Source organism: Delphinus delphis, chromosome 7, assembly GCF_949987515.2.
Source record: "Delphinus delphis chromosome 7, mDelDel1.2, whole genome shotgun sequence".
Lineage (NCBI taxonomy): Eukaryota > Metazoa > Chordata > Mammalia > Artiodactyla > Delphinidae > Delphinus > Delphinus delphis.
The window spans coordinates 21,270,883-21,284,007 of record NC_082689.1 but is presented as its reverse complement, the minus strand read 5'-3'; the positions used below and the strand labels follow the sequence as shown (position 1 = coordinate 21,284,007).

At 39.9% G+C, this 13,125-nt stretch overlaps 1 protein-coding gene across 1 annotated transcript in view; it reads left to right on the top strand.

Annotated features, from left to right (window-relative positions):
- The window catches only part of XRCC5 (X-ray repair cross complementing 5), a 94,908-nt gene extending 83,710 nt beyond the window's left edge, over positions 1-11,198 (top strand). The window contains exons 20-21 of the mRNA XM_060016146.1: positions 5,108-5,182; positions 10,959-11,198. Of these exons, the coding sequence (XP_059872129.1) occupies positions 5,108-5,182; positions 10,959-10,973 (90 nt within the window). The 3' untranslated portion in view covers positions 10,974-11,198. The remainder of the gene's footprint in view (positions 1-5,107; positions 5,183-10,958) is intronic.
- The last annotated feature ends 1,927 nt before the right edge of the window (positions 11,199-13,125 follow it).

Below are 13,125 nucleotides of genomic sequence, written 5' to 3'. Positions count from 1 at the left end.
TGTCCAGAGATTCTGGGTGGTTACAGCAGGCGGCGTGCTACTGCCTCCTAGTGGGTGCAGGCCCCCACAACAAAGGATGCTGCTTCTGAGAAGCCCTGGGCTAAAAGAATTTAAACAAGTCAGAGCCTTCACTAAGGCGGAAGATACTGGCTTAAGTTGTGTAGAATTTTATTCAGCTGGAATAAATCCTCATGATCTCCTAGCTGAGTTTTTATTTCTTAAAACTGAAAGCTTACAAGGAAGCCTGATAGATAAAACAGAGAAAGGTGATGCTTCTCACTTGATGGGCAGTGGGAGTGGCAAATTGTCCCATGCCCACAGGACTTGGAAGAACCCTCAGGACCTCAAGGAACAGAACCTGAAAAATACTGATCTAGTCCAAACTCCTTATTTTATATATGAAGAAACTTAGGGCTGAGACGTAAAATGATGTGTCTGAGATCTCATAGTAAGTCACTGGCCCGGAATCCAGTTGTTGGACTGACCCCCAGTCCTCCATTCTTTTTACTCCATATTAAGAGCACAGAGGGGAAAGAGGATTTCTTCCCATGGCTTTGGAATATTGTTTCTCACGGGATTCCAGGATGCTGAGCTATGTCTAAACAATCATTTGATACAAAATCTGTGGGGGAGAAAGCATCATTTTAGCACTTGTTTTCCTTATAGCTGCCTAATCTAGCCTGCTTTTTTGTTGTTGACATTTATTGATTTTTCCATCGTAGCATCACAGATGCTCAGTGCTTAGTGATCTGGTCATTTTCTAGATGCAGTCTAGAGATTTGAAGTTGACTTTCTCGGTGTCTCACAACAAGTTCATGGCTAGCTGAATTGCCTAGAGCCCAGACCCTGGATTCCCACTATAGTCATCTCCATGCCTCCGCCTTAGAATGCCACCAGCCGCATGTACATAAAGAAAAGAGGCTCATGCTCCCTCTTTCAAAAGAGATCTCCAAAACCTTGTGAAGGATTATAAGATAAAATTTAGGAATCATTTCTTGAGAACAGTTTTCTCTCACTGCCGGCCGCTCTTGGACCCCATGACACTTTTCTTTGCTCTTTTCCACTTTCCTTTTCTGCCTTAAATCTCTAGTGTAATTGTTCTGGATGTTAGTATGAGAAAAGCGATAATTAAAATATCACAGTGTTACCTTATATTTGTTTAGAGCTTGATACTTTTAAGATACAATTAAAACTTTTTTTTGAGGTGGAACATACAGTAAATGCACAAATCTTAAATGTGTACACTGATAAATTCTTACATGCTCATATATCGGAGTACCCACCACCTAGATCAAAATAAAGAGCATTTCCAACTCCTCAGAAGGCTCCCTGATGACATCTGTCACTTGAGAGTCATTTTGCCTGGCTTAACCTTCACATAATTGGAATCATGCCTTTTATGATTCATCCATGATGTTAAAATTGTTCATTCTTTATTATAGCTAGGTAGTATTCGCTTTTATGGCTGTACCACAATTTATTCATCCATTCTCCTAATGATGGACATTTGATTGTTTCCAAACTTTGGGAATTGTGAATAAAAATGCTGTGAGTATTCTTATACCTGTCATTTGGTAGACATGTATTGGGTGTATTCCTAGGAATTGGAAGATAAAACCTACAGTACCACAAAGCATTTTTATGTACTTTATTTTACCTGAGGAGCAATACAGCCCCATGAAATAGATAGGGTCAGTAGTAGTATTCTCATCTTATTTTTGAGGAAGACACAGTTATAGAGAGGCCAGGCGGCTTGCCCAGGGCTACTGAGGAACGGGCAGTGCTTAGGTTATGGTTCTTTCCTCCACACTAGTTTGCAGGATTTCTCTGCTGCACTGTAGTGCCTTTATAGCATGAAAATAGCATTAATGATACCTAGGTGTGTGTCATTTTAGACAAAATACATGCAAGCAGATTTTCATTCTTCCTCATGCTTTTGTGTATCTGGATTATGGGTGATTCTTTGGAATCACCTGAAGGTGTTGGAATAAGCCCGGTGGAAGCCATGTGTTTTCAATTTGGGGATTGGTAAGGGTCTGAGGACAAGCTGATTTTTAGTTTTTAGTCTTATGGAGGAATAGGACTGGAAGCTTCTATATAGAGGTTATTGATGCCGTTTCTCTGCTTGTGGCCAGGATTGTATTTCGGTGTACCTGAGAAGTAGTAGTTTATCCATTTCATAAAGATCTCCAAGTAAGGAGGTTCTTTCTTGGTAACCCCAAGTAAATGATGGTGGTTTGAGGATGGAAGACTGTGTCACACAACGGTTCTTTCTGTTTATTCTCTGCTTTTTCAGCATATTGCAGAGAGAAAGAACATAAGAAAAGTCAAGAGTTGACTTGTGACCCTTTCAGCTGCGTTCAGAGAACCTGTTGCTTTTATTGAGAAAACAGGCCAGTCGTTGAATTCTCTGCTTTATCTCTAGCTTCCCTGTCACTGCACAGCCTGGAAATTACTTGTAGTTAAAAACTCTGATGGTAAGGAGTGATATGATATGTGTAAGAGATCAGCCTCGCTTGGGGCTTTGGGGAGGATAATGGATGGCAGCCCAGCTTTTAGCTGTAATTTGCTTGAGCAGAAATGTGAAGCAGATCTGTCAGGAAATCAGTTGCAGATGTTTAGCACTTGATGGAAATGGAAGTTTGTTTGCTGCCGTTCCTTTCTTCCTAGGAACTTGGCCTCATCTCAGAGACATGCCATTTGTGTTTAATTGTATATACCGTGGTCATACTGTGCAGACAGTCCTATCTTCATTTATCCTGTAATTGCAGTGTGAAAGGGGCTTTTGCAGGTGAGGAGGGAATGGGAATTCGAGCTTTTAGAGGCTGCGTGCCAAAAAAATTAGGAATTTTCTAGATTCATCAATAAATACCTACCATGTATCAGGTTTCTAAGGAATGATAAAAGGCATAGTGGACTACAGAAACACTGAGACCATGGAGCTTGTGTTTAAAGGTGCCGGTCGTTTGTAGCCCCCCACAGGCGTATGGTAAGACACAGCTCTACCTTTTATTCACTTCTTACCAGCTGGATAAGTCTTTGTCCTTTGCGCTGGTATTCTTGCTGCAGGGAAAACCATGTGGGGGTTAATGATCGTGAGTAGGAGAGGAGAGGAACAAAATAAAAAATATTTTTTAATATTGATAATAATTAGAATCATAAGTAAAGATTAATTTGGGCATCTAAGAGCAGGGTTTAAGCTTTAGATGTAAACCATATGCAAATACAGTATGAATTTCTTATTCATGTATGTCTATGTGGCCCTCAGATATCTTTATTAAAAATCAACCAGAATAAATAGAATTAATGATATGGATGCTGCGTTACAGTTCTGTTCCAGGCTGTGTGCCCACTGCTAGCATTTTCTGTCCCCTAAACTGTAGATGCCCAGCGCTGAACACAGTCCAGTTCAGGGTCAACAGAGGGCTATGGAAAGATTTGTAAATGTCCTTAGAAGAAGAAAAATTCCTTAATCGCTCAATCAAAATTGAAGTTAATGAATGATGAGATGGTTTTGACTGAGGAGGAAAAAGTCCAGGAGGGATGTTGAGTCAAAAACAAACTGTCAGGGACTTCCCTGGTGGTGCAGTGGTTAAGAATCTGCCTGCCAATGCAGGGGACACGGGTTCGAGCCCTGGGCCAGGAAGATCCCACATGCCACGGAGCAACTAAGCCCGTGCGCCGCATCTACTGAGCCTGCGCTCTAGACCCTGAGAGCCGCAACTACTGAAGCCCACGCATCTAGAGCCTGTGCTCCACAACAAAAGAAGCCAGCGCAATGAGAAGCCCGTGCACCGCAACGAAGAGTAGCCCCCGTTCGCTGCAGCTAGAGAAAGCCTGCGCACAGCAGTGAAGGCCCAACACAGCCAAAAATAAATTAATTAATTTTAAAAAAACCAAAAAAACCTGTCATGGCCATGTCCAAGGTGCTAGCAAGGCCTATTTATAGATCTTAGGTTTCCGAGGCCTCCATTATGTCCGCTGTACCATAGAAATCACAGGGATATATAGGGAAAGCGGTTCTTGCCATGCTTTCATGTCGAGAAAGTGAGGGAAGTGCGTACGAGTACACCTTTCCTTCTTGGGTGGAGCTACTACAGGAGCATGTGGGCCGAAAGGCTCGCTCACTGCCTGCAGGCTCCATGCACACTGACCCTGAGGGATGCTTGCCGGGAGAGGCGTGCCTCGCCTCCCACCTCCCCTTTTAAAAACACTCACTCCTGCAGCCTTGTCTCTGCCACCATGTTATGTACTTGTGCTACAAGAAGATCAACTCTGGTGTGAGAATGGATAAGTGGTTCATAGAAACTAGCTCTTAGATGCAGGTACCACACACCTTAAAGGATAAGAGTCCCCACTGCTATCTCTTGGAGGGACAGGATGGAGGGCAGGAATGTTCAGATAGTCTTCAAGGGCACTCACTACCCTTTTAACATCTGAGTTGCATTCCTAGATGCTTGCAAACTTCAATTCAGGGCCCTTGCTTTTCTACGTAGCTGCCTTTTAGAAGTTCCAAGTCTACAACACTGATGCTAAGCAGAAGTGTACACTAGAAGTTTTCTCATCCACCTTCCTGTTTTCAAACAATTTCTAATAGAAATTTAAAGATTGCCAGAAAAATAATTGAACAATCTCCCAAGCTCACCCATTTTTGTGTTTCACATCTCTAAAAGAAGTCCTTCCTTTTACCTTTTTTGTCCTCAGTGAAACTGAGGAATAGATGATTATAATCTTTAAGTCCAGACACTTGATTCTTAATGCTCTCTTCAAAAGAGGCAGAGACATACCTGTTTGGGGTGTTTGGTTCTCTTCTGAACCCTCAGGAGCCCACATGCCCCCTGTGGAAGCAGAAATGGGAATATCTGCTGTCCTCTGTGCCCTCTGCGTGCTCGCTGCCTTGGCGAGCCGTGTCATTTCCTCCTTCTCGTCAAGAACTTTCTCTGTGACTAGTTAGTGGACTATTCAACCTCACAATTGGTCCTCTCATCCAGAGCCAAATGAAGGGGCGTACGTCAAGATGGTGTTTCTTTGGGGCCATTTGCATGCGTTCCTCCATTAAAGGAGGCAAAAACGTCCTTTTGGTATTGTGCCTAACTTCTATTCACAGTTTCTGGCCCCCAAAGAGAATCCAGATGAAGACACAGCAGCTGTATGTGAGGAAGGTGGTGACGTGGATGATTTGGTAAGTACTTTTAATATATAGCAGGTGTTCTAATGCTTGAACTTGCCTAAGCTGTAAATACAGCCACAAAGCCTGCTTATCATAGACTTGCTTCTTATTCTCTTTTTTTTAAAATAGATCTTTATTGGAATATGATTGCTTCACAATGCCGTGCTAGTTTCTGTTGTACACCGAAGTGAATCAACCATATGCATACACATGTCCCCATATCCCCTCCCTCTTGAGCCTCCCTCCCATCCTCCCTATCCCACCCCTCTAGGTCATTGCAAAGCATCGAGCTGATCTCCCTGTGCTATGCTGCTGCTTCCCACTAGCTAACTATTTTACATTCGGTAGTGTATACGTGTCGATGCTACTCTCACTTCGCCGCAGCTTCTGCCTCCCACCCCATGTCCTCAAGTCCATTCTCTATATCTACATCTTTATTCCTGCCCTGCAACTAGGTTCATCAGTACCTTTTTTTTTTTTTTTTACATTCCATATATATGCGTTAGAATGCAGTATTTGTTTTTGTCTTTCTGACTTACTTCACTCTGTATGATAGACTCTAGGTCCACCCACCTCACTACAAATAACTCAATTTCATTTCTTTTTATGGTTGAGTAATATTCCATTGTATATATGTGCTACATCTTTATCCATTCATCTGTCGATGGACATTTAGGTTGCTTCCATGTCCTGGCTATTGTAAATAGTACTGCAGTGAACATTGTGGTACATGTCTCTTTTTGAATTATGGTTTTCTCAGGGTATATGCCCAGTAGTGGGATCACTGGGTCATGTGGTAGTTCTATTTTTAGTTTTTTAAGGAACCTCCATACTATTTTCCATAGTGGTTGTATCAATTTAGATTCCCACCAACAGTGCAGGAGGGTTCCCTTTTCACCACATCCTTTCCAGCATTTATTGTTTCTAGATTTTTTGATAATAGCCATTCTGATGGGCGTGAGGTGATACCTCACTGTAGTTTTGATTTGCATTTCTTTAATAATTAATGATGTTGAACATCTTTTCATGCGCCTCTTGGCCATCTGTATGTCTTCTTTGGTGAAATGTCTATTTAGGTCTTCCACCCAGTTTTTAATTGGATTGTTTGGTTTTTTGTTATTGAGCTCCATGAGCTGTTTGTATACTTTGTAGATTAATCCTTTGTTGTTTCACTTGCAAATATTTTCTCCTATTCTGAGGGTTGTCTTTTTGTCTTGTTTATGGTTTCCTTTGCTGTGCAAAAGCTTTGAAGTCTAATTAAGTCCCATTTGTTTATTTTTGTTTTTATTTCCGTTACTGTAGGAGGTGGGTCAAAAAGGATCTTCCTGTGGTTTATGTCAAAGAGTGTTTTTTCTGTGTTTCCCTTTAAGAGTTTTATAGTGTCTGGTCTTACATTTAGGTCTTTAATCTATTTAGAGTTTATTTTTGTGTATGGTGTTAGGGAGTGTTCTAATTTCATTTTTTTACATGTAACTGTCCACTTTTCCCAGCACCATTTATTGAACAGGCTGTCTTTTCTCCATTGTATGTTCTTGCCTCCTTTGTTGTAAATTAGGTGATCATACGTGCATGGGTTTATCTCTGGGCTTTCTATCCTGTACCATTGATCTATATTTCTGTTTTTGTGCCAGTACCATACTGTCTTGATTACTGTAACTTTGTGGTATAGTTTGAAGTCGGAGAGCCTGATTCCTCCGACTCCGTTTTTCTTTCTCAAGATTGCTTTGGCTGTTCGGGGTCTTTTGTGTTTCCATACGAATTGTAAAATTTTTTGTTCTAATTCTGTGAAGGATGCCATTAGTAGTTTGATAGGGATTGCATTGAATCTGTAGAGTGCTTTGGGTAGTATAGTCATTTTCACAGTATTGATTCTTCCAGTCCAAGAACATGGTATATTTCTCCGTCTGTTTATGTCATCTTTGACTTCTTTCATCAGTGTTTTATAGTTTTCTGAGTACAAGTGTTTTAGGCAGGTTTATTCCTAGGTATTTTATTCTTTTTGTTGCAATGGTAAATGGGATTGTTTCCTTAATTGCTCTTTCTGATTTTTCGTTGTTGGTGTATAGGAATGCCAGAGATTTCTGTGCATTAGTTTTGTATCCTGCAACCTTATCAAATTCATTGATTAGTTCTAGTAGTTTTCTGGTAGCATCTTTAGGATTTTCGATGTATAGTATCATGTCATCAGCAAACAGTGACAGTTTTACTTCTTCTTTTCCAATTTGTATTCCTTTTTTTCCTTTTTCTTCTCTGATTGCCATGGCTAGGACTTCCAAAACTATGTTGAGTAAGAGTGGCGGGAGTGGACATCCCTGTCTTGTACCTGTTCTTAGTGGAAACGCTTTCAGTTTTTCACCATTGAGTATGATGCTTGCTGTGGGTTTGTCATATATGGCCTTTATTATGTTGAGGTAGTTTCCCTCTATGCCTATTTTCTGGAGAGTTTTTATCATAGATGTGTGTTGAATTTTGTCAAAAGCTTTTTCTGCATCTATTGAGATGATCATATGGTTTTCATTCCTTAATTTGTTAATATGGTGTATCACATTGATTGATTTGCATATATTGAAGAATCCTTGCATCCTTGGGATAAATCCCACTTGGTCACGGTGTATGATCCTTTTAATATGTTGTTGAATTCTGTTTGCTAGTATTTTGTTGAGAATTTTTGCATCTATGTTCATCAGTGATATTGGTCTATAATTTTCTTTTTTTGTGATACCTTTGTCTGGTGTTGGTATCAGGGTGATGGTGGCTTTGTAGAATGAATTTGAGAGTGTTTCTCCCTCTGCAATTTTTTGGAAGAGTTTGAGAAGGATCGATGTTAGCTCTTCTCTAAATAGTTGATAGAGTTTGCCTGTGAAGCCATCTGGTCCTGGACTTTCGTTTGTTGGAAGATTTTTAATTATGGTTTCAATTTCATTACTTGGGATAGGTCTGTTTATATTTTCTAGTTTGTCCTCGTTCAGTCTTGGAAAATTGTACCTTTCCAAGGATTTGTCCATTTCTTCGTGTGTACATTTTATTGGCATATAGCTGTTTGTAGTAGTCTCTTATAATCCTTTGTATTTCTGCAGTGTCAGTTGTGATTTCTCCTTTTTCGTTTCTAATTTTATTGATTTACGTCCTCTCCCTTTTTTTCTTGATGAGTCTGCCTAAGGGTTTATCAGTTTTGTTTATCTTCTCAAAGAGCCGCTTTTAGTTTTATTGATCTTTGCTATTGTTTTCTTCATTTCTGTTTCATTTATTTCTGCTCTGATTTTTGTGATTTCTTTCCTTCTACTGACTTTGGGTTTTCTTTGCTCTTCTTTCTCTAGTTGTTTTAAGTGTAGGGTTAGATTGTTTATTTGAGATTTTTCTTGTTTCTTGAGGTGAGATTGAATTGCTATAAACTTCCCTCTTAGAACTGCTTTTGCTGTGCCCCATAGGTTTTGGGTCATCGTGTTTTCACTGTCATTTGTTTCTATATATTTTTTAATTTCTTCTTTGATTTCTTCAGTGATCTCTTGGTTATTTAGTAGGGCATTGTTTAACCTCCATGTATTTGTGTTTTTTACTTTTTTTTTTCCTTGGTTATTTAGTAGGGCATTGTTTAACCTCCATGTATTTGTGTTTTTTACTTTTTTTTTTCCTGTAATTGATTTCCAGTCTCATAGTGTTGTGTTCAAAAAAGAAACTTGATACGATTTCATTTTTCTTAAATTTTCTGAGGCTTGATTTGTGACCCAAGAAGTGATCTATCCTGGAGTATGTTCCGTGTGCACTTGAGAAGAAAATGTATTCTGCCACTTTCGGGTGGAATGTCCTATAAATATCAATTAAATCTATCTGGTCTATTGTGTCATTTAAAGCTTGTGTTTCCTTATTTATTTTCTGTTTGGATAATCTGTCCATTGATGTAAGTGGCGTGTTAAAGTCCCCTACTATGATTGTGTTACTGTCGATTTCTCCTTTCATGGTTGTTAGCATTTGCCTTATGTACTGAGGTGCTCCTATGTTGGGTGTATAAACATTTATAATTGTTATATCTTCTTCTTGAATTGATCCTTTGATCATTATTTAGTGTCCTTCCTTATCTCTTGTAACAGTCTTTATTTTAAAGTCTATTTTATCAGATATGAGTATTGCTAGTCCAGCTTTCTTTTGATTTCCATTTGCATGGAATATCTTTTTCCATTCCTTCACCTTCAGTCTATATGTGTCCCTAGGTCTGAAGTGGGTCTCCTGTAGACAGCATATATGTGGGTCTTTTTTTTGTATCCATTCAGCCAGTCTGTGTCTTTTGGTTGGGGCATTTAATCCATTTACATTCAAGGTTATTATCAATATGTATGTTCCTATTACCATTTTCTTAATTCTTTTGGGTTTGTTTTTGTGGGTCTTTTTCTTTTCTTGTGTTTCCCGCCTAGATAAGTTTCTTTAGCATTTGTTGTAAAGCTGGTTTGGTGGTGCTGAATTCTCTTAGCTTTTGCTTGTCTGAGAAGCTTTTGATTTCTCCATCGAATCTGAAGGAGATCCTTGCTGGGTAGAGTAATCTGGGTTGTAGGTTTTTCTCTTTCATCACTTTAAATATATCCTACTCTGGCCTGCAGAGTTTCTGCTGAAAAATCAGCTGGTAACCTTATGGGAATTCCTTTGTATGTTACTTTTTGTTTTTCCCTTGCTGCTTTTAATATTTTTTCTTTGAATTTAATTTTTGTTAGTTTGATTAATATGTGTCTTGGTGTGTTTTTCCTAGGGTTTATCCTATATGGGACTCTCTGTTCTTCCTGAACTTGGGTGACTGTTTCCTTTCCCATTAGGGAAGTTTTCAACTATAATCTCTTCAAATATTTTCTCAGACCCTTTGTTTTTCTTTTCTTCTTCTGGGACCCCTGTAATTCGAATGTTGGTGCGTTTAGTGTTGTCCCAGAGGTCTCTGAGATTGTCTTCAATTCTTTTTCATTCTTTTTTCTTTATTCTGCTCCTCAGCAGTTATTTCCACCGTTTTGTTTTCCAGCTCACATATTTGTGTTTTAATGTCTAACATACCAGCAGCTCTCTACACTATTATTTATTGCCATTATACTTGATAAGTATTTACTTGTATTTACTAATAAGTAAATACTGATACTGATAAGTATTTACTAAGTATTTACTAATACTTGATAAGTATTAGTAATAAGTATTACTCAGATAAGTAATTTCATAATGGATGTTCCTGTGCTCTATGGTTTTTTAAGTTTATTGTTCATTCAGTTTAATCCTGTCATTGAAGGACTAAAAAAGAGCTGGGAAGGCTATTCCTGTAGCAGCAAAATGTCATAATTTACTGAAATTGCTCTCAACCGAAATAAGCAATACAATGTGCGATTTGTGTGGGTTGACAAATAAAAACAGCTTTTAAAAAGCCTAGTTCTTAAATGTTCTCAGTTAACTTTATGTAAACAGAATAGGCTGATAGGTATTTGGGGATTTCTGGACCTTATCACACTGTGTCTGGATGCCTGGGACGCTGTGTAGAGTATTGGCTTTTGTATCCATCTTTCATGTGTGGAAACTTCCTGCCTTTAAGCCTCACATGACAGCAGTCCAGTAAAAACTTTCAGCCGTTTTGTGGAGAAGTTCTTAGGATTGAAATGAAGAGGTACTTAGAATATAACTCCTAATTTAGTTAGCAGTGAGTAAGCGTGCAAGTCCATGCATGCCACCAGTGAAGAGAACCATTGTCACTACGGTTCTCTCCCCAGAGAAGCAGTGTTCTGGAGTTGGCCTGCTTCCTCTCTAAATTTGTTGTTCGTGTTTACAGCTGGACTTGATATAGCTCATGGATGTGTGGGGAATCTACCAGAGTTGCTGTCACTGTGGTGCTGAGAGTTCTATACAAAACAACCTGGAGGAGGTCATTCGAGTAGAACCGGAAGATCTGGAGATGGTCCCTGCAGATTATATAGAAGTGAATCACCTAATTCCCTGTGGAATGAATACAAACGTATATAAGGGATAATTTAGACCCCATACAAGTTAATAAAGAGTCATTATTTTCTGATCGGCGTATTCTTTCTTTTGTGGTCTTATTGATCTCAGTGTATTACACACGTGCTTTGAAGTTCCTGGAAAATGGATTTCATCCCGATCTGGTATACTGTTGAGGATTGCAGGCCTCATGAAATTATCTCGTGTAGAATGATGGCATGGTCACTGGTGAGTTTCTCAATACTCCCCATGAGGTCTAGTCCATTGTCTGATCCTCTTACAGCATCACAGCTTATTCTGATCAAATGGTGGCATTAGTTTCTTACCAACAGAAATCTGGCTTTGGAAAATCATGGCCAGCTTTTTTTTTTTTTTTTTTTTTTAAGCATTTTAGTCATCACATTACTTTGGCTGTACAGCAGGGTGGGAGGGGGAGCACCGTTTCCCTGTGTACCCATTTTAAGCAAAGTTACGATGATGTGCTCATGAAGAAAGGATGCTATTTTGACCCAGCCTCTGACATATCAGTGAACCCTAAAACAAAAACAAGCAAACAGGGCTTCCCTGGTGGTGCAGTGGTTGGGAGTCCGCCTGCCGATGCAGGGGACATGGGTTCGTGACCTGGTCCGGGAAGATCCCACATGCCGTGGAGCGGCTGGGCCCGTGAGCTATAGCCGCTGAGCCTGCGCGTCCCGAGTCTGTGCTCCGCAACGGGAGAGGCCACGGCAGTGAGAGGCCTGTGTACCGCAAAAAAAAAAAAAAGAAAAAAAAACCCACAATAACTGAGAGATTCATCACCAACAGTTATTTGGTCATTACACTCTACTTGCAGGTCTCACAGAAAGTTTGGTTGTGTTAAAACACTTCTTCCTTAATTTCCCCATCTTTCCCAGCTCTACCCAAGTCCCCTTTCCTATCTCTCTGGATGATGTTTCCTTTCCTATAATAAGAAAATAAGAACCCCTTTTTTTTTTCCTATCCTCATTTCTTCCCCAAATTCTAACTTCTCCTTCCTTGGTGTCACAAACTTCATGGTACCCAGGCTCCCATATCCTCAGCAGCCCCATAAATAGTCATTGACTCACTTTATTTTGCGAACATTAAAGGCATCAATGATTCATTCCTCCTGTGGACTGCTGCTAATTACTAATTGCAGAAGAATTCTTCAGTACTGTGCTGAGAATTAAAAACCCTCTGTGCTTTGATTGAAAATGGAACTCCATGAAGAGAGAGGGGAGCTGTTTACTCTGGGCCTTTAGGACGTCTCATTATACCGTGCACACTTCAATCAATCTTGACAAACAGTTTGCCCATTTAAAGCAACCCCAATGAAGGATATCATATCTTACTGTCCAGTTGGATAGTTGAGGCCCAGGGGAGCTTTGTGACTTGGGCAAAACTGAGACATTTGTCAGAATCAAGAGGGCAAACTTTTTTCTCTAAATTCTTCGTTATTCACATCAGATCCTCCTGGCAGTATGAATCAGTTCCATGAGTATGGCCTCATAAGCATCCCGTGTCTTCGACGGTTGGGGAATCCTTTCTCGGAAACATCAGTCCTTCTGTCAAACCAGGAAAAGTTTGCATCAAGTTAGTCCTTTGTGATACTTTTTGATTTATGTTATACACAGTGGGATTATTTGTGCTTCCCCTAACTCCACTTTTACCTAAGTTATCTTAATACCCAAAAAGAAGAAGCAAGTTTAACAGGCTAGGGAGAGAAAGGACTAAATTAGCCATGTAATTTCATGTAGGCAGAGTGTCCGTGCTGTGTGGACTTGTTCAGAACATAGGGGCATCTATTTTTGAGTAGGGGTTTTGTGTTTTGAGTAGGGGCATCATGTTTTAGATGAACACACCAAGGTCCCATTTCCCTGAAATGAGATGTGCAGATCCGTAGAACTTCTAGGTGTTGTGCCTGCCGTGGCCCCAGAGAGCAGCACGCAAGATGTCATCATTAGCCAGCCGCAGGCTAGTCCCCGGAAGGCCACTAGTCCCAC